Source organism: Camelus ferus, chromosome 8 (genome assembly GCF_009834535.1).
Source record: "Camelus ferus isolate YT-003-E chromosome 8, BCGSAC_Cfer_1.0, whole genome shotgun sequence".
In the NCBI taxonomy this organism is placed as follows: Eukaryota; Metazoa; Chordata; class Mammalia; order Artiodactyla; family Camelidae; genus Camelus; species Camelus ferus.
Genome location: NC_045703.1, coordinates 35,506,036 through 35,532,616, shown reverse-complemented (window position 1 = coordinate 35,532,616; position 26,581 = coordinate 35,506,036). Strand labels below are relative to the sequence as shown.

General features: G+C 32.7%; 1 protein-coding gene across 1 annotated transcript in view; it reads right to left on the bottom strand.

Moving 5' to 3' along the window:
- The window catches only part of KPNA5 (karyopherin subunit alpha 5), a 35,011-nt gene extending 8,439 nt beyond the window's left edge, over positions 1-26,572 (bottom strand). The window contains exons 1-12 of the mRNA XM_006193083.3: positions 26,412-26,572; positions 21,308-21,441; positions 19,790-19,891; positions 19,573-19,672; positions 17,319-17,413; positions 16,341-16,472; positions 13,942-14,030; positions 9,282-9,381; positions 5,945-6,108; positions 3,861-3,939; positions 2,187-2,312; positions 1,451-1,578 (exon numbers count right to left, since the gene is read on the bottom strand). Coding sequence (XP_006193145.1) covers positions 1,451-1,578; positions 2,187-2,312; positions 3,861-3,939; positions 5,945-6,108; positions 9,282-9,381; positions 13,942-14,030; positions 16,341-16,472; positions 17,319-17,413; positions 19,573-19,672; positions 19,790-19,891; positions 21,308-21,441; positions 26,412-26,415 — 1,253 coding nt within the window. The 5' untranslated portion in view covers positions 26,416-26,572. The remainder of the gene's footprint in view (positions 1-1,450; positions 1,579-2,186; positions 2,313-3,860; positions 3,940-5,944; positions 6,109-9,281; positions 9,382-13,941; positions 14,031-16,340; positions 16,473-17,318; positions 17,414-19,572; positions 19,673-19,789; positions 19,892-21,307; positions 21,442-26,411) is intronic.
- Between the last annotated feature and the right edge of the window lie 9 nt (positions 26,573-26,581).

Sequence of the window (26,581 nt, the reverse complement as noted above, 5' to 3'; positions counted from 1 at the left end):
ACAAAAATTACTACACTCATTTCCTAATGTTCTGTCCTTTTCTAGTTATTATTAGCTCTTTAAAGTAACTGATTTATTCACTTGGCAAAAAGCCTGTATTAAGCATAAAGGTAAACAACATGCTCTGAAGCCAGACTGCATAGCTTCAAGTCCTAATTCTATTCATTACTAGTTGTGTGACTTCGAGTAACTTCTCTTTGCCTCAGTTTCTCCATCTTAAAGTGGGAATAATAATAGTACCAAACTCAGAGGGTTGCTGTGAGAATACTGTATACATTCAATAAAAGTTGGTTTCCATCTTTTTTTTTTTAAATGTGCATACCTTCCATATACTCTACTGTGATTGATCAAATATATTTGTTGAATGAATAAGTAACTCACAGAGTTATAAAGTTAAAGGAAATAAAATACATAAAGTACCTGATGCACTGCTGGTTTTCAATAACTGAAATGACTTAGCACAACTGGCAACATTAGACACTCAACAAATATTAGTGATAAGCATGCTGAATTTTATCTGAGATCAAAACATCTTCCCTTATAAGTAGAATTAATGAAGTGGTGAAAATGATTAGAAAAATATTTATGTTTGGACACCTGCTTCATACTAATAAATTTAAGGAATAACATATGGAATTGACACAATGACAAAAGTAATTGGAAAAATACAACTGTTTATAGGTGAACAAACAAACTTTGGGCCCCAGAGCAGATAAAAATAACTTAACATTAAAAAAAAAAATACAAGTTAGAACAAATGAAAGATCTTGTTTTATTATTGACTGTATTCATGACACAAAAGAAATGGAAATACTGATTAAAGCAACGAAGGGAACAGAAAATAAAAGGCAGGATAGCTGTTACCAACAAATAGAAATATGAATCTGAGAGAACAAGATGATAGTATAAATGAAGGCAGTAACAGACAGTGATCTCCTAATAAATAGATTTCATAATCCTCTAAGTGATTTGTAAAACAGCACAGCAGCCTGACTTCTTGTTTTATAAGTTAGGAAATAAATCAAATATTCATTAGAACATATTCCCTAAATAGTCACTTCAGTAAACCTAAAAACTCCTGAGTTTCATGAAGGGATTCTCAGAACAAGAAGATTCTGTAGAAAGTCAGGCTTTTACAGAAATGTAAAGTGGAACTTCTGCTATGGAGGAAAAAATAGTGAAAGCACAAGATATAAAGAAACTTAGGAATTAACACTGGTAATAAAAATTGTAATGACTACAAATAACAATGATAAAAGAAGCTAATCTTAGTAGAGAACTTAATGTTCAGGCACCATGCTTAAAGCACTTTAAATCTATGAATTACATTTGTCTTATAAAACTGACTTAGAAATAATGTTTTTGTTTCATCAACAAATAAAAAGTATGTATTATTTCAAATTTTGTCCCATTTACATTTAAAAAACAAGTTAAAACATCTGTTTCACACCTTATCTGCTCTGGAGTGCCTCCTGATGTTGCATTAGTTATAGCCCAAGCTGCTTCTTTCCTGGTGCGAAACTCTGCTTTCTGAAGAATCTCAATCAAAACAGGGAAAATATTTGCATCTATAACAGCCTGAGGAGATAAAAATTATATAACATAATCAAAGCAAATACTGTTCTAAAAATATTAGGAAGTAGAGAAATCTTGGAACTCATTGGCTTTAAAATGTCAGGCTTTTTTGAAATACCTTTGGAAATATTTTATTTCCAATCTTTCAACAAATTTCCACATACTTTCCTTTTAAGATAAGAATGTATTAGCAAAACATAAATTTTAAAGATGATAAAGCACAGGCAGATTAATTGGTCAAAATGGATTAGTAATTACTGACTCAAGGAGCTTGATAGGACCCTAATGAATCATTATTTAAAAGCTCTGACAGGAAGATCATTGCCTAACTTATACTTAAAAGAATGAAATTCAAATTCTTTTTAAAGACTAACCAATATGTATCAGGCACTGTACTTGGCAACTACATTTATAATTGCCATTCCTCACTAGAATACCTACTACAAGTAAATGTTTTTATTTTAGAGCCAGAAAGTCCAGTTCTTTAAAACACCTTTCAAGAAACCTTTAAGAATTTTTTTTATTAACTCACTAAAAAACACTAGTGATAAAATTTTGTCCAAAATGACTTCTGAGACCTTCCTGCTTTCTCAGATCTGAAAGGTATTTACCTGTATCTGAGCTCTATTTCCAGCAGTAATGTTTGAAACAGTCCAGCAGGCTTCTTTTCTGATTGACTCCTTTGAGCTACTCAGTAAGTGTAAGAGACAGGGTAATGCAGAGCAGTTCAAAATTACCTAAACCAAAAGTTAGAAATGGAAATAAAAACTTAATTGAAAAAAAATGCAGGCAAATTTGCTGTTTTCTACCCTCCCAATTTGGTAAAGCTTGTTTAATATTGGTGTAGTGAAGTGCTCTGTTCTCAACCCTACTAATCTGAAAATAAGCAGGACACTCAGAAGTGTGTCCTTTAAGTTTACACGTATACTCCAAGTTCAACTGGCACAACTATTTGAAGAGAGATTCAGTGACTGGTCAGGTCAACATCTAAGTTTTGCCAGAGGAACTGATGGGAAAAAAAATCCATATCTCAAACAGTTTGAAAGCATCTAATTCTATAACTGTTAAGAAATCTTAGTCTGTATAGTAAGTCTATTTGTTTCATTAAAATTTTTACTGTTTCATTTTTCTTTTGTAAATAAGTATTTTCTGCTTTGTCCCTTTACATGCTTTATTCTGTTGCAAGATTAATTATGTTCCATTTTCACAATATCCACAATGATTTACATTGTTTACTTAGTGAAGAATGTAAGGAGCAGTGCATTGAAATTCTGCTGAAAACTGTATGTTTAGAAGGGCATTCTCTTCTAAAAGGCTATTTTAAATTAATAACTATCAATTACTAAAGATCTACTATTTAATAACTAAGGTAAGTATCTAAATATTGCTTTTAAAAAATTAAAACTGAAAGAATGTGGATTAGAATAAAAAGTTAATGATGGCAAACAAAGGAGAATTTAATGTGTTACAGAGTTTAAGTTTCTATTTTCAAGAAAGACCACCCCAGATCTGAAGTCAATCTGACATCACATCTTTTCTGCCACCTCACCATCCTCCAAGACAGGCAGACAGAGAAAATAAGACAGACAGACAGACAGACACACACACACACACACACACACACGATCTGGGAAATGTTTCCCTGCTATCTTTCCTTCTTTTCTCATAATCTAGGTCTTTAATCTATTACAAAGAGCTCTTCCATTTCCAACCTCACTTCTAACCTATTTATAATCAATCACTATCTCATTAACAGTTTCTTTTCCAGTCAAGTTTAATGTCTGTTAAATAAACTCACACGTCTGCTTCTGTATCTATGGTCACATAAACTTCTTCGAATCTACTGAAATTCTTTACTGCTTTTAAGATTTAGCTTTAGTTTCAACTCCTTTATGGAATCTAAAGATTTCTCAGCATACTGATATTTTAAAAAAAAATTACAGCATTGACTGACCAATCATCTGCCAGCAAACATATACTATTCTGGGCAATTTGCTTTGATTCAATATACATTTTCTCCCCAACTGAACTGTAAATCCCTCAAGAGTCGAACTCCTAGCTTCTACTTCTTGACATCATTACAGATCTAGGATAGTGATTTTCATATACAAGTATTTGAGGTGGATCACTTATTATCAAGAATATGCTTATTGTCACATTACAGATGCCTGTATAATTATGGTAATGCTAACATCCTGATTAATATATAATTAAGTGGTATGAAACATGATAAACTTCCCAAATCCATTATGTTACCAATTTATCGTATTAAAGTCTGAACTCACCTGTGTTTGAATATCATCACCAGTCACAATATTACCAACTGCTCTTAATGCAGGTGATACAACTTTATAATCATTGTGCCTAAAAATAATAAAATATGAACTTATACTCTATAATAAAAATTTTTAATTTACAGAAAATTTGCAAAAGTAGTACAGAAAATTCTTGGGCATTCTTTACCCAGAGATCCAATTCAAGTTTTACTAATTATCCCAGTAACATCACTACAACAAAGAACCTAATCCAGAATCATGTGTTGCACCCCTTTTCTCTAGGCTCTTTCAACTTAAAACAGTTCCTTAGTTTTCCCTTGGTTTTCAAGATCATGGCATCATTGACAATCACAAGCCAGTTATTTGGTTTTGTTCAATGTTTCCTCATGATTAAGACCCAGTTACATGCTTTGGGCTGAGATATCACAGAGGCTACTGCCTTTTCACTACATTCTATTGGATAGCATATGGCATCTGTTTTTTCCATTACAGTAGCACTGAACTCTGGTCATTTAATTAAGATGGTATCTCCCAGATTTCTTCACTTTAATTATTACAGTTTTTCCCTTGATAATTAGTATTTTGTGAGGAAATATTACTTTAGACTCTGTAAGATCCCACTTCTTAACCCACTTTCACCAGTTTTAGCATCTCTTGATGTTTACTGTATGAATTATTAATAGTTATTAGTATTGTTGCCAGTGATGATTTCCTAATACTCTTATTTCAACTATGTGCCTTTTCTATCTATTGCTCTCTCTACTCATTTTGGTGTGGACTGATGGATTTCTCTTTTATTCAGTAAGTTAAAATATGTTACTACAATTGATTTCATCCCGGGTTTAAACAGTAGGAGTCCCTTCAAGTGGGCTCTGTGTCCTTGTGACATTTCTCTGTTCTTTGAGCACCTGTTACTTTCTGGGTTCATCTTATCTTTTCTCAGTACCAGCTCTGAAATTAAGTCATTTCTCCAAGAACCTGTTACTCTACTTGGTGGAGAGTAGCATTTAAAAACTAAGATTTGTGCATTTGGTGTGCTCATTTTGTTATTTGTCACTGCTCTTAGGCCCTCTAAGGGGACACACACACTTACATATGTATTTATTCCCACATTATCTCTTTATGATGAAAGCCATGAGTTCACAATGGTATCTCCAATTCTAATACCACAAGATTATTTTGGCTTTCCTCCCTTCTATATGTATGTCTCCATTCTCTAAGAATGAGAAGCTGGCTTCTATCATCATAATCTCTCTCTATATGACCACTCTTCAGATCCAGCTAGGCTGACATCCCTAGTGTGCTGGCTCCAAGCCCATCTCCAGCCTGGTTATCTGCTCGGCCCTAGTGGGTCCATCCTCAAGATACCCTTGTTTGATCTGCCTGCCCACCCTCCTCAGATGCTGTTCTCAAGCTAGGGCCACAGTCCCTTATCAGACCACTCTTCTTTGTGCCATCTGCCTTGTTTGGACCTAGCTAATGGCTTTTTGGCAAAGGAAGAAAGGAAAAATGAGAATATATTTTTTTAAAAGAAGAGGATGAGGAAACTATAATATTTTTTTTAAACAAGTTTTCTTACAAGTTTTCAACTTCTCTGTGTAGAAAATCTGTCCTTTTTAAAGAAGGTGGCAATAATAGCTCAGCAAAGAGAAACATTATCTTTAATAAAACTGAAAATACTAACGGTTTTTCACTACATAGAATTATACACAAATTAATTATTGTAATGGGCAATTAACTAGATTATTAGTTCTGTAAGAGTAGGAACTGTGTTCCACACTTCATTAATATACTGTACAACACTCTGGCCAGTAATAGGCATTCCATAAATAGTTGCTGAATTAGGTCCCTCCCACTCATAAAGAGATTAAAGCTAGTAAAATTCATTAACAAACTGATTAGTCCCAAAGAGAGGATATAAGAAACAAGTTTAAGAGTCAAATTCTCAGTATTACAGCTATTCTGCAACATGGAGTTGGTAGCTTTTCAATGCTTCTTGAAGACAGCGGCTCCTGAGATGTTTACAAGGCCATTACTCTAATTGCTAAACTTAATACATAATCATACACTTATTAACCATAAATTATAGTTACATTAAAAGTTCCACCAATCTTCGACAGACTCCAGAATCAATGACTGCTTGAATTTTATCATTGGGTCCATCGGAAAGATAAGAAAGGGCCCAACACACATCTGCTAGTACATCTGGGTCACTGCTGAACAACAATCGTGACAGAACATTTAAGCAAGGTGAAATCTGGAAGGGAAGAAAGAGTCAGTATTAAAATTTTTTTCTCTATCTAAAACAGTTTCTTCAGGAAAATAGTTTCTACTCAGTTTAAAATAAAAATTTAATGCTACAAAAATTCCAGAGAAATTAAGACATTCTATTGTTTTAAAATTATGATCATGGAAACTATATATAAATGTGAAAATGATTATGATTCCTATTTATCTTACACTGAATAAGATATGTGGTAAACTTAAAGTTTTAAAAACTAATTAAATACATATTTGAGATTCCCCATCTATATCTAAATCATACATAAACACAGCCCCCCAAAAAAGTATAACAAAACTGAAAGAAGTAAAAACGTTTCAGTTCAGTGCTTAATACAATGATCATGGAATATAATCCAACTTAAATGAACCTCACTTTCCTTACTACATGTACATTACTGGAATAACTCTAACAATCATTTGATGAGTAAAGGTGTAGAAAATACAAAAAGAAAGCTGACGTGTTTTTAAATGCAAGTCACTAATAAACTGTACTTTTTCTTAATGTACTGAAATCCTAAATCTTCAATTAAAAAAGCACGTAACAATAGATATTTTAACCCCTTTAACATTTATGTTACAACTAACTAGTATAAGGTTAGCAAGTCTCTTCACCTCTCTCTCAGTTTCCAAATCTATCAAAAGGTTAAATTAGATAAATTCTATGTTTCTTCCTGTCTCAAATCAGACAGACCTAGGTTCAAACACTATTCATTAGCTGTGTAACCATGGGAAAATTACCTAATATATCTTAAACCCCAATTTTTTCAATTATAAAACAAGGATAATATGGTACTGTTAAATTAGTAAGAATGTATGTAGCATCTTAGGACAGTGCCTGGCACACAGTAAGCACCCAGATGTTGGCTCTTATTGCCATGATCAGAATTGATTCTATATTCTGTAAAGTTCTTTTTAAAATCAGCAACCTAATGTATCCTGAGTCTCTTATCAGATAAGAGTTTTATATCAAATGTTAGATATGCCACAAATAAAAACTGATGACAGCTTTTTCAAGTTCTAATATTTTAGACGAATTTTCTCCTTACCTCTATTTTAAATATTGCCAGTACATAAACTATAACATTCTGAAAATACTTTATCTTCTCTGTTGGGCCCTTCCTGTTAAAGGATGACCCTAGAGCCCAGGAATGGAAATCAGTTCACTTACAAAAGAGATGTATTCATCTGTAAGTTAGTGAAAAGAAACTGCATCAAGTGGGTCCTTCCCCAACAATCATGCCTCTGCCCTTGCCTACCATCTCCTCTTCCTTGAACAGAGAAATGTATCAGCTTTTTGAAGCAAATATAAATTTCCAAGTTAAAAGCATAAGTGTATATATATACTTTAATGACTAAAAAAATGAATTCCTACAGATTTCTAGTCTTAAAAAAGCAAAATGAAAACAATCCTGGCCCTACTGTCTTCTCAGAAACAAGGAAAAGAAGAAACAGAAGTAGAAATCCTATCTTTGAGCAGTCCAGTAGACATTTATCCTGACCACAACTGGTGAACTATCAGGACTCAACTTTGGGGTATTGAGCTTAAAGGAGGTTGAAATGAAGCACTGCATTGGAAACTAGAAAGATTAAGTAAAAGAGTTACATACTGATTGAATCGAAAACTTCTAGCCTTCTTCTACCCCAGCTCCCAGATTTCCGGTGGTATTACCTGCACCGTATCTCAACCCAATCTACCTACCTTCCAACAGGAGAGTGGAAAATCTGTCTCCGAAGAAATAAAACGGTTTCAGAAAACACACTGAAATGTGGAGTTCCTCAAAGGAAATATGGTTTTGCAGCCTCATTACTTTACAATGAAGCCCATGAGATGATGAGCCTACACACCCATCTTCCAGTCAGCTTTTTAGCTGCCTGCCTCCTAAGTATGTCCAGAGTGTCAAGGATCATCAGATGTATGAGAAGAGCCTCCAGCAGGAAAATAAGACAATTTGCTAGATCCATAACAGAAGAGAATTCTATGTAAAGATCAGCAAAGAACACAAAAAAGTAATTCTAAAGAATATAAAATATAATTGTAGAAATAAAATTTCAAAAAATTTGATAAGGAATCACTCTCAGAAAATCACAGAAAATTTACCTAACAAAAGTTTTAAGCCCCATTAATGTGACATCACACAGAGTTTAAAATACATAAATAAACGAAAGATTAAGATTCCTAACTCTAAGGAGTTTATATTTTAGAGGAAGAAAGTTTCTTTTAAATTTATATATATATAAAATAAATAAATAAACACTTATTAGGTTAAAAGGTGATGAGAAAAAATTAGAGTAAAATATGGGGGTCAGTGGCAGGGGGCAGTGATAGATTGTTAAATATAGCTGTCAGGGTAGAGTTCATGGAACAGGTGACTTGTAAGCGAGCACTTAAAGGAGATGAGGGAATTAGATAGATAGTAAGTAGTGTAGGTTAGTGGTTCTTAAAATGTGGTCCATGAACCCTTGGGTGACTCCTGAAACCTTCAGGAGGACTTTAATGCCAAAACTATTTTCATAATTATACTAACAGATAATTGGCCTTTTTCATTTTGTTGACACTTGCACTAAAGGTATAAAAGCAATGGTGGATATAATTATCAGCACCTTAGCACAAATCAAGGCAGTGGTACCAAGATGCACCACATATCTTCATATCCTTCACCTCTACACACCTGTAGTTAAAAGTGGGGAGGAAGAATCACCTTGAAGAAGCAGTACCAATTCCTAATTTTACTAATCTCAACTACTGAATACATGTCTTTTGAATATATTGTGAGATAAAATGGGAAATATACCTAGAGGATTTCTGCATACTAAAGTATGATGGTGTTCTCCAGAAAAAACACTCATTTTAGTTGCATGCTGAATAAGCTATTTTTTTCCCCATAGGAACACCATTTTTACTTGAAAGACTGAGTGTTAATATTCATTTGGTTTTAGATATTTGGCAGACTGTTTTTGTGTGGAAAATAAAGTGAGCCTTTTCACTGTATATCTTTTGATTTTGTATATTTGCAAATACTGTCTAGTCAATTAAAAAAAACAATTACTAAAAAAAAAGTATGAAGTCCCTTCAGTCTCTAAAAATCTATTATAAAGAGACAAGAGCTTATGGAGACAGATACCTTAATTTGTGTATTTTACTCATACCTTACTAAAGTTTGGAGGAGGATTTTTGCCTCTACACAAATTGGAAAGGGCCCACACAGCATTTCTGGTTGTTGTAAGTCTGTTTGAATTTGTTAATAACCTGCCAAGAAAAAGGAAAAAGAAATTGTCACTTTACACATTTATTTTTCTTCTTTAGCTATTTTCTACTATCATAGCATAAAAACTGTCAATATATTTTATAAGGAATTCAAACTGACCTGGTAAAATAGGAAAAAGGAGTTTTAAAAATTCATTATATTTCTTCCAGAAACAAACATGTCACAGCTCTACTTAAAACTTTTTTAAAATATGATATGAATGGATTCTTACAAGACATAAAAACATGCTCGAAATAAATGGTGTCACGGGAAACTGACTTATTTATTTCTACACATTTTAAAAGGAGTATTATTAAATTACTTCTTTTTTTAAACCATGGAAGTAGTATATTATACAAGTTCAGGAAATAGAGTATAGAAAAATATTAAAGAAAATGAACTAAATTGAAAGTTACACACAGAAACAAACAAACAAAAAAAACATAAACCTTTATCTAGACTGACAAAGGAAAAAAGACTTAAATTAGGAATGAAAGTGGGAGTGTTACTTCTGATCTCTCCGAAAAAAAAAAAAAAAATTCTAAGAGAATACCATGAACAATTGTAGGCCAAAACACTGGATAATCCAAAAGAAATGAAAAATTCCTTAGCAACACATAAACTACCAAACTGACTCAAGGAGAAACAAAAAATCAAAATAGACCTGTAACAATTAAAGATACTAAACCAGTAATCAAAAACCTTCCAATAAAGTAAAGGCCAGCACAAGATGGCTTCATTAGTAAATTCTAATATTAAAGAAGAATTAAAACCTTCTTAAACTCTTCCAGAAAATAGAAGAGAACATTACTAACTCATTTTATAAAGCCAACATTAGCCCAATACTAAAGCCAAAGACATCACAAGTATATATGTATATTCCTAATAGATACACATGAAAAATCTTCAACACAACTCTAGGAAACTGAATCCAGCAACATATTAGAATTATACACTATGAACTAACGGGATTTATCCCAGGAATGCAAAGATGGCTCATTGTACAACTATCAAACAATATAATACATCACATTAATAGCACCAAACACTATAAAATATTTTTGAAAAAATTCATGAAGACTTAATTATATTAAAAGACATCTCATGTTAACTGAATGGAAGACTTAATATTGTTAAAACAGCAATACTCTGCAAATAGATTTACAGTTTCAACGCAATCCCTATCAAAAAGCCAATGGTATTTCTGCAGAAATGGAAGTCAGTCCTCAAATTCAAAAGGAATTGCAAGGAACCCAGAATAGTTAAAATATTAAAGAAAACTGAAGACTCACACCTTCTGATTCTAAAATTTACCACAAAAACTACAGTAATCAAAATAGTTTGGTACTGGCTTAAGGACAGATGTACAGATCAATGGAATAGAATTTAAGAATCCAGAAATAAACCTACATAAGTATGGCCAATTCATTTTCAACAAGGGGTCAAGACCATTTAATAGGAAAAAAATAGTCTCTTCAACCAGTCATGCTGGAACAAGTGGATGTCCACATGCATCTCATGTCATGCAACAAAAGAAAAAAATAGACAAGTTGGGTTTCATCAAAATTAAAAACTTTGTGCATCAAGGAAACCATCAAGAGAGTGAAAAGACAACCCAGAGAATGCAAAAAATATTTTAAAATCATGTATCTGATAGGAATCTATCCAGAATATATGAATAATTCTTATATCTCAACAACAAAAAAGACAAATAACTTAATTTAAAAATATGCAAAGGACTTAATATACACTTCTCTAAAGAAGACATACAAATGACCAACAAATGTACGAAAAGATGTTCAATATCATTAGGAAATGTAAATTAAAGCAACGTGAGATACCACTTCATACCCACTAGGATGACTTAAATCAGAATAATAGATAAGAAGTGTTGGTGAGAAGTGTGGAGAAACGGAACCCTCATACATTGCCGGTGGGAACGTAGAATGTTGAAGCTACTATGGAAAAACAGTTTGGTGTTTCCTATAATGTTAAAGTTACCACATTATCCAGCATTTCCACTAGTAGGTATATACCTAAAAAGAACTGAAAACTGGTGTTCAAACAAAAAGCTGTACACGAATGTTCACAGGAGTACTATTTATAGTAGTCAGAAAGTAGAAACAACCCAATGACCATTAACTGATGAATGGATGAACAAAAATGGTACATCCATACAATGGAGTATCATTTAGTCATAAGAAGAAGGAAGTATTGATATGTGCTACAATATGGATGAACTCTGAAAACCATATGCTAAGTGAAAGAAGCCACACACTAAAGGTCATATACTGGATGATTTTATTTATATGAACTATCCAGAACAGGCAAATCTATAAAGAAAGAAAGCAGATTAGTGGTTTGGAAGGACTGAAGGCAATGAAAAAGGGGATGTGACAGCTTAATGGGTACTGGAGTTTCTGTTTGGGGTGATAAAAAGTTCTAAAACTAGACAGTGGTGATGGCTTCAAAACACTGTGAATATACTTGATGGTACTGAATTGTATAGTTTACTATGGTTAAAATAGTAAATTTTATGTTATGTATATTTTATCACACACACAAAAAATACGTTCCAAAAGTTTTCCTACAAAGAGTCTTTGTGGCCTCCTAAAACCATAACTCGGTTAGAAATAAATTAGTTATACTGATTCTATGTATCAGGGTTTGACAAACTTTTTCAAGTAAATACTTCAGGCTTCGCAGGCCTTTCTCTGTTGCAGTTACTCAACTCTGCTGATGTAGCATGAAAGCAGCTATAGACATTAAGTAGGCAAACTGATGTGATTGTGTTCCAGTAAAATTTAATTTTCAAAAATACAGAGTAGGCCAAAACTGGCCTGAGGACTGTAGTTGACCAGCTGTCATGTATACTATTTTTCTTTATTTGTATTGATGGGATTATTACGAGAAAGTTCAACCTTTTCCAGATTTGCTTATTATGAATTAAAGTTGAATTGAAAACAACAAGGCTGTATCAGTATATAAAGTTTACAGTAGTAAAAGGTTTACATTTACTGAGAATCAAATGAATTAGAAAACACATTTAAACTCACCAAGACAAAATTAATAAACCCGTATTATATTAATAGAAGTTTTATACTTAAGTATTAGCTAAATGTGAACTTCAATGTGAATTTACTCATAATCTTTTTTTAGATTAATAACATTTTTCTTTTGACCAACAACAGTAAGAATTTCTGGTAACTAACTTGACATTACTTCCTTTTTACTATCTTTCTCAAATTTTTAATGAAACTTTGAAACTTTCTAAACCTATTCTTTTTCTGAAATTTATTATATTTATAACAGGACTATATAGCTGGGTACTGTTTGTTTTTCATTAGTTTTATTTCTTAGTTTGGTTTCTTTAGTCATTAAAAGCTCCTTAGAACATTTAAAGGAATTAGAACTAAGAAGTGCTTACTTACTATTTCATAAACCATTACTAACTTGAGATATTAACAAATAATAAAATGACCTAGAAAAACACAGAGCAAAAGTAAAAAAAAAAAAAAAAAGTGCTCACAATTAATCACAAACCATATAATCAGGCCAGAAAACAATTCAAATTGAAAATTGAAGAGATGATTTTAATAGCACAAACTGCAAAATAATTCTGATATTAAACCCTAAATCAGTATTTTCCTTTATAGTTCAACTAAATTCTCACATACCATAAAACTTAAACTCTGGATAAGTCTAAAAAATGAAATACCAGCAAGTGGTTCATAGCCTGTACACAGTAGGTACTCAGTGTTAGTTGAATGAAATCATACTGAAAAATCACTTTTGTTCATGGAAAGCCACAGTCTCTCTAACATACTAAAATATCTTTTGCAAATGAGTATCTAAAAATGTATTCTTCCTGCTCAACTTCTCAGCTTGGGAAGGATGGAGAACAGCATAGAAATAAGAGTAAAATTTTTCCTTTCAATCATCTCCTGAATTAGTTTTTCCTTTTCCACTATTGGACACTGGCATTTAGTCTAAATAAAGATCCTGTTAGTAAACAATAACCAACATGGATAAAGAAATCTATCTGTCAAATAATTTTATGTTACACTATAGGGTAATTTCTTTCAAAAAATGTATAAAGTATTTGAAAGACAAACCACTAGATAGGTCACTTTAAGTGAAATTCTAATTCTGAGAGAAAAATCTCAGTATTATCTTTGTTCTCTAAACATTTCAAAATCAAATATAAAAACCTGACACCCTCAATACATGTATTAAAGACTCCCTACTTTAGCAACATTTAAATTTTTATTGTATTAAAAATTACTACTTATCTTTGTTTTGTAGAGTAGTTATTTTAGCACAGTAAGCATCAAGTAAGCAATGACCAATGTGAAACGTGGCTTGAGAGAATTTAAGAGACAGATATACAAATGGACATTTTTTTTTGTTAGTTTTACCTACTTTCAAGCTATTGCAGGCTTGGCTAAACATAAGCCGAATTTAAAAGTATCATAATTGTGTATATAGAAATTTAGTGTAGAAAATAGTTTTCTTTTCCAAAAGTAGTATTTATTTAACTGTGATAAACTTAAAGTACTTACTCTAAAAGAGGTGGAAGTATTTCACAATTCAAAACAAAATCTCTGCATTCTGCATTGTCACCAGCAATATTACCAAGTGCCCAAACAGCCTTAGAAAAATAAGAAAAAAGGATTCTTTTATGACAATATCTTAAATAAACTGCTCTTTTAAGAATAAAATTTTAATGTACAAGAAACAAAGTGATAGTTTTCAAGATGTTAAAAAAATGCTAGTAGGATATAAGAAAGGAAAATTTTTTAAATGCCTTTAACAATATTTTTAATCAAATTGAAGCATAGGGCATTTAAAAATTTTTCCTTACATACTAATGAAATGTTTATTCTGTTCAACAAAGAGATAGCTTGTCTACTCTGAATCTACATGGAGAGACAAGATACAATTAACACTTTCAAGACGAGGAGGTGAGGGGTGCCAACCCCTGCACAGTGGAAAATCCATGTATAACTTTACAGTCGGCCCTCCTTATCCAAAGTTCTGTATCCACAGATTCAACCAACCTCCAACTGTGTGGTACTGTAGTACATACTTATTGCAAAAAACCTGTAAGTGAACTGCACAGTTCACACATGCATTGTTCAAAGGTACTGTGTATTTATTTAGTGAATTTTCCAATTCTATACTAGAAGTTTGCTCCTGTGCCAAGGAATACACTTACTGGGAAGGACTAACTTGTAAAAGAAAAAAGGAAAGAGAAACAAAGTATAGAAAAGGTAGTGGGATGGGTATAGCTCAGTAGTAGAGCATATGCTTAGCATGCATGAGGTCCTAGGTTCAATCCCCAGGATGTCCATTTAAAAATAAACAAAAAAAAATGAACAACTTTTTAAAATTTAAAAACAAAGAACTTTAAAAAAAAAAGTAAGGTAAAGCTAATGTGAGAACTGGCTTGAACTGATCCTTGTGTTACTGAAAGAATTCAAGAGCAAGCCACAATAAAGTGAAAGTAGATCTATTCAGGGAGATAACACACTTCATAAACAGTGTGCTGGCCTTCTCAGAAAGCAAGAGAGGCAGCCCCAGGATGCAGGGTTGTCAGTTTTTATGGGCTGGGTAATTTCATATGCTAACAAGTGGGAGGATTATTCCAACTGTTTTGTGGAAAGGGTGGGGATTTAAAGGCCTGAGCCTCGCTTACTTTTTGGCCTTTTATGGTCAGCCTGGGAACTGTCCTGGCACCTGTGGGTGTGTCATTTACCATGATAATGTGTTACAATGAGGGCATAATGAGGCTCAAGGTCTACTAGAAGTTGTATCTTCAGCTATCGTGGCCTTCTTAGCCTATCCTCAACTGCTGTGTCATTCTTTTACTGGTTGGGCCTTGCTCCCCCACCCTCCTCACTTCAAAATAAGGTTTTCAACTGGGCAAATTTTATTTTAACATTTAAAGCATGAGTTAATATTTTTAACATATACTCTAGACCTAAATTTATTTTCTATTTTTTTGAGAAAAATCTTTTAAAGTAATGACATTTTCCACCCTGTGAAGCCTAATATTTTGTTGGTGGGGATAACAAATTGTGTAACGTTTTTGGAAGTCAATTTTGAAATATGTAATAAGAACTTTAAAAATGTTTCTTCAACTAAGTCATATTTCCCTAGTGAAATAATCAAGAGGAACATATTAATATCAAGACTGATATAAATCATGTTCATCACATTATTAACACTAATAAGTTAGAAATAACTCAAATGTACAACTATTGATGAACAGATAAATTATGATACCTATCTGAATGGATAATGAGTAATCAATAAAATTTTCTTAGAATAATTAATGCCATAATAAAAGGTTCTCAATACTAGTGTTAAGTGGGAAAAATGTATACATAAAGTTAAGCAGACAAACGGAATGGTAAAGAGATCAACAGATCAATTTGCATAAAAATGATTCAAAACAAAAATATCAAAACACTTGATTTTGGATAGTACAAGTTATATGTGAGCAAATTTTCCCTGTTAGAACTGTGAGGATTCATACATAAAGTTTAATTTTGAATAATTCTATTCACAATAATATGATATTTTAAAAAGAAACAATAAAATAATCTACATACAAGCAAAGAATAAAGAGTCAGACTGGCCCAGGTTTAAAACCTGGTTCAGCAACTCACTGTGACTTTGAGTAAATTACTAATTTCTCTGGGTCTCAGTATGTTCTTTTATAAATGGGAATAAATTTCCAAAAGTTGAGGTGGTATGTATAGAGAACCCAAGATTATGCAGGAGACAGTTTATTCTTCCTTCCTTCTAATTTGACACTAAATAGAAATTACTATATTCTAACAAATGTAATATATAGGCAATTTGGTAAAAATGAACTTTAAATCATAATCACAAATGGTTGTTTTAAGAGAAAATTAAAATCTAGTAGACATAATAGTTCAAATTAGAAACTTACCTGTTCCTGAACATCTTCATGCTCTGAATTAAGAAGTTTGATAAAAATTGGAACAGCTCCAGTTTCAATCACTACTTTGGTATGCAGAAAAGTTCCAGATGCTATATTAGTTAATGCCCATGCAGCTTCAAACTAAGGAAAAATAAAAGTCAAATAAATGAAAGCCCCAAAGAAATGTCAGAAAGGGGAAGAAGAGAAGAAGGGAGGGAGTATAGACTTAGCCAAACAAATCTGAGAGAAACAAAGACTTTTGATTAGTAAGATTCAGTGTGAAATCAGATCTCATTGGTAAAAACGCTTTATTTAAAAAAAAAAAAAAAAGGACCCTTATCTGGAAAAATAAGAACTGAGAAATGATGGAAATTTACAAAGTCATAAGCCACAAATGAATAATCTTTTTTTAAAACAGTAAAATATCTGCAAACTTCAGTAATTTACTATTAGTAGCCAATTATTTGAAAAGTATCTAAAAACTGTCACTACAGTATAACTGAAAAGCAATGCTCTTTAGGACAAACTTAAGTTTGGTTATATTTTAAGTAGATTATACTGATTTGTTCTTGTTTCAAAAAAAGAACCAATCAATTAGATAAAACTGATTTAAGAGGTACAAGATTTTATTCCAAAAACTTCCAACTTTAGTTAGCTAAGAGCCAAAATAAATTTAACCATTAAATTCACATTTTAGTTTAAGGTTTTCTAAAACCAAAGTTTTTAAAGGTTGACAACTATAGAATGTTTAACATTAAAAATGATTTTATGTATTTTTCCCAAAATTGTCTAATGAAATAACAGTTCCTAGAAAAAATTAGCATTACAACCTTGACCAAGACAAGACCGGTAGCACCACTTTTTCCTTTAATTGTATTTACTGAATGCTTACAATATACTCAGTATTGTAGAATTTGCTTTCACTAGAAATTTTTAATTCTATGTCATTTCTGGAAAGAGATTAAGAAAGAAAACTATTGAACTCACCTGTAAAGTACAATTATCATTTCTTTCAAGAAACGTCACAAATCTCTGTACAACTCCTGGTTTCTGTATAACTTGATCAATTGGTGGATTAGGTTCTAAAAATTAAAAAAGAATTAAATCATTACATAGACACAAAAACACTATGATCTAATTTCTGTGTCAATTAACAGGGCACACAAAATAACTCTTCCCTAGGTTTCACTGACTAATTTTAAAACCCTTAGCTGGATGTAGCTGAAGAAAACAAATGTTCTCAAAATTGCAATGTTTACTGCAAAGCAAATACTTTTCCTTACCATAATGATAAGAAAATTTTGAAGTATTTCCTACACCAATATTTAAAATTCAGAAGTTGAAGGCTATTTCAGAAGTCACTTTCACAATATAGGAGTATTTCAGTCCAATACTCAAAATACCAACTGAAGGATAATGTTCCTTTTAATTATTCAAAACCATACTCCAATTTCCAGGGATGTCTCTTTCACTATCAACTATGAATTGTCTAATGTCTTTCAGCCAGATTAGGTTCTATTTTGTCAAGGTATTATTTATTATTTACAGAAATGCTATTGAACTAAGATTGTTTATAAATTCTCATGAAATGTAGAGGGTTTTTGAGAACCATAAAATCTCTAAGAAATTTTAAAAGAGAGATGCAAATTTAAAACAAAGATATTTCAGCTCCTGGCAATCTAAGTACCAAGAATTCTTTCCTCTTCTCTTGGCTTCAGCAAAAAGTATACTCTTGTGGTTCTCCAGAAACTTCTCCATAGGTGTCCTTTTGAGTTAGTTTCTCCCTGTTATTTATTCTCTTCTTAGAAAATTTACCTATTTTGCTAATTCAGTTATCACTTATGATTATCATTCACAAATCTAACCCCCATAACTGAATTGTCTCCTGGATGCTAGACCACATTTTTCAGTGTCTATGGTTACATTTTTTTCCCTACAACTTCTTTAAAATGTAGCATAAACAGAACCAAACTTGTTATATCACTATGCTTATTCCTTCTCCTTGCCCTGTACCTACCACCCAAATTTGTCTAAGTTATCTATCCACCTAGTCAGAGGAGAGAAATCTCATTTTCACTTTTGACTATTCCTTTTCTTAATTCCTGTTCGACTATGTTACTGATCACAAATAACTCATATGTTAACCTACTGTGTTTAATCAGTAGAATGAGTAAATGAATCATAACCATAAAAGAACTGCACAAATCCTGTTTCATATAGAAAAACCTTATTATTAAGCTTTAGGTCAGTTCAAATCTTAGAAATCATGTTCTCAACAGTTCAGAAAGGTTTATTTAGAAATGGAATTCTTTCTTTTTTTCTTTTTTCCTACAAATTTGCTATCTATGCTGACCCGAATACAAGTTTTCTTTTATTCCTCATGTGTTACTAAATTTTGTCTCTCTTAGGAAGATAAGGGCAATTCCAAAATCTTATCAGTTCATATACACAACTCAAGATAATTAGAGCTACTAACCCCATAAATTCCATATATTAAAGACAAGAAAGACTAAAGGTTAAATTTTTATTTAATAAGGAATTTTTATAAACAATATAAAATTGAACAAATAACATAAATAGGCAAATTATGAATTACAAAGGTCAGTAATTTTTTAAAAATATTCAGCTTAAGTACTCAAAAAATGCCACACAATGAGCTCCTATTATATAAACATTTTTTTGAAAGATAATTTTGTTGGTAAGAATATAGTGAAATGAACACCTGTACAAACTAAAGATGGAGTATAAATTAATTCACTATTTTTCCCTTTGACTCATGATTTCACTTTTATGAATTAATACTAAGGAAGTTTTAGGTTGTATACAAATTTATGTAGCTTTGTTTATGATAATCAAAAATTGGGAAAAAATGAAATGTCTGATTGATAAATTATTCTATAGGCACACTCTGATGTTACGCCGCCATTTAAAAAAATCATGTCTGAAAAATATTTCTACAAAGATTTAAAGATATATGTATCTAACTTTGTTTCTTGGCAGTGGGGCTAACAATTTTTATATTTGCTTCTTTAAATTCTTTTATATTTGCAGATATTATACAATCAATACATTACTTTGACAAAATAATGTTTAAAAAAGAAACATTATTTAAAAATATATTTTAGAGAAAAATTAAGACCCACTGGCAAAGAAAATATCTTAAAATAAAAAGTATTTAATAAAGAAAGTTGTACTATGAATTCTTATCATATCAAATAACCATACTGAAAATAATTCTTGCCTTTAGAAAGCAGCTTTCTAAATTTCTGTGTTGCTGTTAGTTGTTGATCAGCATTATTAGAAAAAATCATCTGAACCATATCTGTGGTAATAACTTCTTCCTAAAACACAGAAAATATAATTACTATTTAAATATTTTGCATCAATAATTTTGCTGTATCCACGACCACTGAAACATTGTTGAAATATAATTTGAAATGTATTTTTGCAATATGTACCTCTGGAATGGGTACAGTGGAACTGATATCTGGATCCTGGATAGGACTTTCTAGCATAGATTCATCATTCCTGGGCAAAGAGACATTTCTGCGTTTGAATAACTGCAATAAAGAAAAGCAACTTTATATATTGAGCTTCCCACAAACACTGAATTCCCACTGAATTGTATTTTTCCTTTAAGTGAACAAAACAATAATTTTATCATATAAAATTCTGAATATTTTAGTATTTCTTACTCATTATACCATGAACACCTAAATTATCTATGAGAAGTTCAACTTTCTGGGCTAGATTAGCTCTTGTCCTGTAGACTGCTTTGGGTCATTCTTAACCTCAAGTCTTCTACCAAGAGCCAGCCCCATAAGCAGAGTACATATTTACACTTTATAGCATTTGATAAAACACATATGCCTACACTGGATTATGAAATGTCTAAGAATTTTTCCAAAAAAATCTTAATTAAAAAGCAAATATGTTACATAAGAGAGACAATGTAGTACAATAACAGAGTTAGTACATCAGATTAACAAGGAATAGATAACAACTCCCTGGAAAGATGGCCCTGTGCTTATTGATTCAGGAGTGGATAAAAATAAAGAAAAAAAGAATAGGAAAGAGACATGGTGAGGTCACCGTGCAAGATTTATAGGTATATCTTGTAAATCAAAATTGGGGGAAAAAATCTGGTATCATATTTTTTGACAGCTAAATAAATTCTGTTATTCCTCAGTCTGTATACAGTTCTCTAAGAATTCATTGAACACTTTTTTCCAAGTACCTACTATAATATAGTAGAGACTGTGCTAGATACTACAAAGAGGGGGATGACAAACCATAATCATATTTCTAAAATAGGCCTTTCTCTACTTTTGTCATTGCAGATCCTTTTCACATAGTAGTTTTAATTCATGTATATGAGGACCACACCCTCCTAATTATCTTTTAATGCTTCTAAATTTAACTATGTCTTAGAATGAAAAATGTTGAGGTATACTCTTTTAAATGGATTTTTCTATTCCTTATGTCATACAAACAAAGTTCAAACAGAGAAGGCTAAGACACCTGGCTGATGAGACTATAGGAGAAACAGTCTGAGTAGCCTAGGAAGATGACTATAACTAACTTAGGGGCAAGAGCTATGAAAACCACAAAACAACAAATAAATATAATCAATGTTCTTTAGGGGGCAAATTTTACAATGACAAATGGAAGTGGTCTAAATAGGCTCAAAAGTAAAAATTTCTTAGCACTGGGGTAGAAATGTTAGCATAAAAGGCTTATTGATAAAACAGAAAAGTCATTCTTGTCAGTAATTAAAAACAGCACAGGACTCTGATTCATCAATTTGCTAATATTATTCCCGGTGTCCAATAAAATAAAAAATAATTTATCTATATTCAATTTCCTAGAACGTTTTTTCATTTAAAATTATCTAAAAATTAGCAATAATGCAATTTCTAAACTTTGTATATAATAATGTTTTATGCGAACAGGATTAAATATTTTAAAATACCTACCTGTTCTTCCCTTTTTTGTTTTCGAAGCTGAATTCCTTCTTCTTCTCTTCGTCTACGCATCTCTTGTGGATTTAGGGCTTTATTCTTGTAACTTTTCATTCTATAGTTATCTTTCCCTGGACTAGCCATGGCATCTTAAGATTAGGGAAGAAGAAAACAGATACTGATAACTCTCAAAACAACAAGAGATGTTTATTCTAGGGCAACTAAATTCGGGCTCACTGACTAGATAAACCAACAATACCCTATTCTGAAGATTATGTACAAAGAATACATTCCCTCAGCCCCGTATAAAAATTTGAGCAAAATGACCAAATATTTTAGGATATAACTATCAAATAAATAATAGATTTTGGTCTAAACACAAAGTCATTACCCTAATTCACTGACTCTGAGATCCATTCCCCATCTCTGGTATTTTAACCTTTCTGAAGTGAGATGCATCTTAAAATTACTGTCAGCCAAGAAATAATCATGAAAGAGCTGGGTAAAAAAATTCTAAATTAAAAAACAAAAGCAAAAACAAAAACAGCCTCTGGAAAGATCAAGAAATGACCAGCAATGAATTGTCTATTTCAATAAAATGTGGTATTAGGCTTCCGTAAGCACGTCTCAAGTATTTATTTGGACCTGGCTTCTTTCATTTACTTAAGGCACTGCCTCAAGAACTAAAGTCACATGGGTCATGACTTGAGTTATGACTGCAATATCAGTTTTTAGTACTAGAGTATAATTAGTGCTTTTAAAATACCGAAATTTACTTCTAAACTGTACTTTTAAGTAGTTTTATTACAAGTGTTTTTAAAAATAGTAACAATCATATAAACATTTTATGAGTGTATTTAAAATATTTATTTTATATACATATAAAATCTTACATTTGAAACATATGTAATAGTTATATTTTTAGAAAAAGAATTATAAACACTTCTGAGTAACAGTATTATATTGATATCTTGATATTATCATAAATGAATACAATTACTAATACTACAACCTATCTTGGATTTACACATTTTAAAAAATCAGTCTAAAGCAGGGTTTTAACTTGAATTTAACATGAGAGAGAATTAATGCCTATCTAGAATGTTATTTTGACAAATTATAATGACATACCCATGTCCATCAGAGAGAATGTTGTGATCAATTAGCATTCATGAAGTAAACAGAAGAGGAGAAGTGGGCATTTATCTGCCATCCCTGATGTAGCAAAGACAGACTAATGAACTGGCAAATTACATTTTAAGTACTAAAGTACACTAAAACATATGCATTAAGTCCTATGAGAGCACAGAAGACATAGCAACCAACTATGCCTTAGGGAGTTTTGAAAGTCTTTCCAGTTATCCTAACCGAAAGGATGAGCAAGAATTTGCCAGGGAAGTGGATGAAAGGGAAAAGGAAAGGAACAAGCATTTCAGGCAGAGGGAATATATGCAAAGACAGAGTTCCTAAAGAAGCCTAGGACAAACACGAAGCAGTAGAAACTGAGTGTACCTGAAAAAGAGAATGCATGGGAGAAGGGGCAGGAGATAAAACTCAAAAGGTAGGTAAGAACACATATGGTTCCTGCAATCTGATTGAGAAATCTGGACTTGATCCTAAGGAATAGAATTAAAGAAATTAAAGAGAAGGTTGTTTCAAACTTTGATGATAAAAGGACTAACCTAAATTCGTACCTGCACTGAAAAATATAGAAGACAGGTTGATTCCAGAAACATTTCAGAAATTGATTCAGTAAGAATTAGAGACCAAATCAATAAAACGAATATGTGGTAAGGAAGAAAAGGGAGTTGAGGATGGCTCCGTGGTTTCTTGCTTGCACTATTTCAGGATAATGACAAAATAACCCATACAGGGAATACAGACGGAGGCTCAGAGTGGTAGTTTCATTTGCCTGCCTGCTTGTTTTCGAGATGAAAATAATGAATTCAACTGTTTTATTTTTTTTCATTTACATATAGCAAAAATCACTCTTTCGGTATACAGTTCTATCAATTTGGCAAATGTACAGGCATGTAACCAACACAATCACTATACAGAGCAGCTTCATAATCCCCCAAAAACTTCCTTATGCTGCTCCTATTAGCCCTTCTCCCACTCTTAAAACCTGGCAACCACTGATTTGTTTTCTATAGCCATAGTTCTGTCTTTTCCTGAATTTCACATAAATGGAATAATAACAGTATGTAGTCTTAATTGGCTTCTTTCATTTAGCATAGTGTATCTGTGAGTCATCTATGTTGCTGGCATGTATCAATAGTTTATTCCTTCTTATTGCTGAGTAGTGGTCTGTTGTACAGATACATCACAGTTTATCCATTCATTAATTGAAGGACATTTAGGTTATTTGTAGTTTAGGGCAGTTATGACTAAATTTGTTATAAACATTCATGTTCAAGTTTTTGTGTAAATATAAGTTTTCATTTCTCTCGGGTAAATATCCAGGAGTAGGATTGATGGATAATATGACAAGCATATGCTTTGCATTTTATAAGAAATTCTAAACTGCAAAGTAACTATACCATTTTGCACTCCCATTAGCAACGTGTTCCTGTACCCTCTCTATTCTGGCTACACTTCCTACTGTTACTATTTTGTTGTTGCTAATTGTAGCCATTCTAATGATTACAGTGACTTTAATTTTAAATGTGTTTAATTTATACTACGTAGGTTGCATATAGAAGGTTTCAATTTATAGATGATTGAAGATGAGTTGAAACTCAGGAAAAGAGTGTTGATTGATCATCCAAGATTATTAGAGCTACGAAAGAAAGATGACCAAAGGACAGATCTTAAAGATCTTCACATTTAAGTGAAAGAGCAAAGGAAACAACAACAACAACAAAAAACTAATCAGAAGAAAATAAGAGTCATGAAAAAGAAGGTAACTCGAAAGATAAAGGAGTTTTTCAGTTGTAGTAGCATCAAAACAGGCCACTCAATTTATTCATTCATTGATTTATCCAGCAAATTAAGTGCCTACAATAAGCCAAGTACCATAGGAAGGAAGCAATAGATTTAGTAATTAGGTCACTGGTAAAGACAGTGAGAGAAATTTCAATAGTGGTGGAGCTAAAGATAGAATAGAATGAGCTGAGAACTTCACAATGATTTAAAAGATACTCTGTGCCTTTGAATTTAACACATGTATAGTCCAGCAATACATGTAATAAATGTATAAAGTACATTTATAATTGATGAATATCCCTCTATAAAATATTTAATGAACTGACTTTAGCGATACTGTGTGTACTTACCAATATTTATCAGTAGAAACAGCTCAACCTAACTTTATTAATAAAAACAACAATGTTTATCATTGTTCTCTATTTTATATACGAAAGTTCTATCATTAATAAAAGTTTAGGCTCTTGGAAGGGAAAAATAGAGATCAGAGTTCATTACAGAGCAAACTGGGCTTCAACATTAGTTGCTGAATTATGCTCAATAAGTATAAAATATTTTAGCAAGATGAAATGTTCACAGCAACAAACTTCTAAAATATTTACCACCTATATATATTAGGCATTTTCTAGGCCATTGGTCTTTAAACTTTTGTGATCACATATTCTTATGTAAGTAAAATATATTTGTGAATTCATCCTCAATGTTTAGTTATTTATGTACATGTATTGCTAGCTTAATAAACTATCCCATTATAAATTCACAGATAGAAATTCTTTAAAAAATAGTTTTAAAAGGTTAAACAGAGGTTCTAACACTGTCTTCCCACATCTGATTGAATCACCTTGTGCCTCCCAATACACACAGCAGACAATACTTCTAAAACCATCAATTCAGGCAATGACATTAAAACCTTTCAATATAAATGTTAACCAAATAAAGTTTAGCCCCTAAAACTCATGTATCATTTGTTCCTTTTTCTTCTACAGTACCAACTTCTTGCCTATTATTAACATCTGCATCCTCACTGCAGTTGACTTAAAGGGGACATAAAGTCCAAGGAAAACGATCTTTAAAGGTACCTCACCCAAGAGGATTGTTTCTTTCCCCAGAAAATAACTTAAAAGACTGCACTTCAAAGGTTGCTGTTTCTTACAAGTTATTTTAAATATAAGAAATGCTATTCAGACACTGTAAAGTTGCCAGAGGAATTTATTTCTCAGTCACAAGTTTATTTTTTACTCAGCCCTTTGAAAAATTGTGTTGAGGATGGGCAAATAACTGGAATCTAAACTTTTCCTGATAGATATTAATGAAATTTCTTGTGCCCATGAAGCCACCATTTCCATGGCATGGGTACCTGTTAGTAAAATTACAAGATCAGCACAAAGGGGAAAAAGCAACAACTAGAGCCCCTCCCAGCAAACACAAACAGGACCTGAAGATCTAAAGGACAGAGCTGTTTCTTGTCTACCAATAAAGTCACTTTCCTATACAATATAAATCACTGAGCGTTGTGACTAAGACATCAAATCAGAAGGGAATTTTCCAAAAAGGTACTGAAAAAGCCCAATAGTAAATGTCAATGTCGTATTCTCTTGGAAGTATCACTATCCCATCTCATAGCTTTCAACTCCTTTCATTTCTTATGCATTGTCGAGGAGATACTATTAAATTTTCATCTTGGAAGCGAGCTGGCCGACTATTAGAGAAGCAGCTAACCCACGCTTGGCAGCACCTGCATCCAGGTAGAGGGCAGCTGGCGGAGGTAGAGCGTAAGACATACAGGCCCCTGGAACTGAACCTGCCTCATTCTGGACACGGTGTAACTTCTAATAAGCTGCCAGACAGATTGCTGAGTCCCAGGAGTGAATGGCAACGTCTGACAAGACCGTGTACCGAGAAACAGTGAAGCAGAGCCGCGACAGGATGAGATTTGCTCCCTAAAGCTACTTCAGAGGACCGGCCTGGCTACCGAAGAGGATCTGAGCTCTCCGCGTCCTGGCATCCTCAAGGGGAAGGTCCGGCTGCCACGCCCCCGCCACCACTGTCTCCCGAAGGGGAAGCTGAGAAAACCCCGGCACGGCCTGGTCCTCAACCTTTTCCAATAAATGACAACAGTGGCCTCAGGAACTAGTAGCTCCCAAAGGGACCAAACCCGAGCTCAGCCGACCCGGCCTGTGTCACTCCCACTTACCCATTAATGTGGCACTATCCGGCGCCCTGATTCCCCAGTCCCCGGCTGCGCAGTCCGCTGCGGTAACAGTGGGGTCACCACTCCGCCCCTAGCGTTGACTATGGAGACCAGGCTCGCAACTCAAGATGGCGGCCACCTGCGCCCCTTCCCCGAGACCCCAGGGCTCGGCT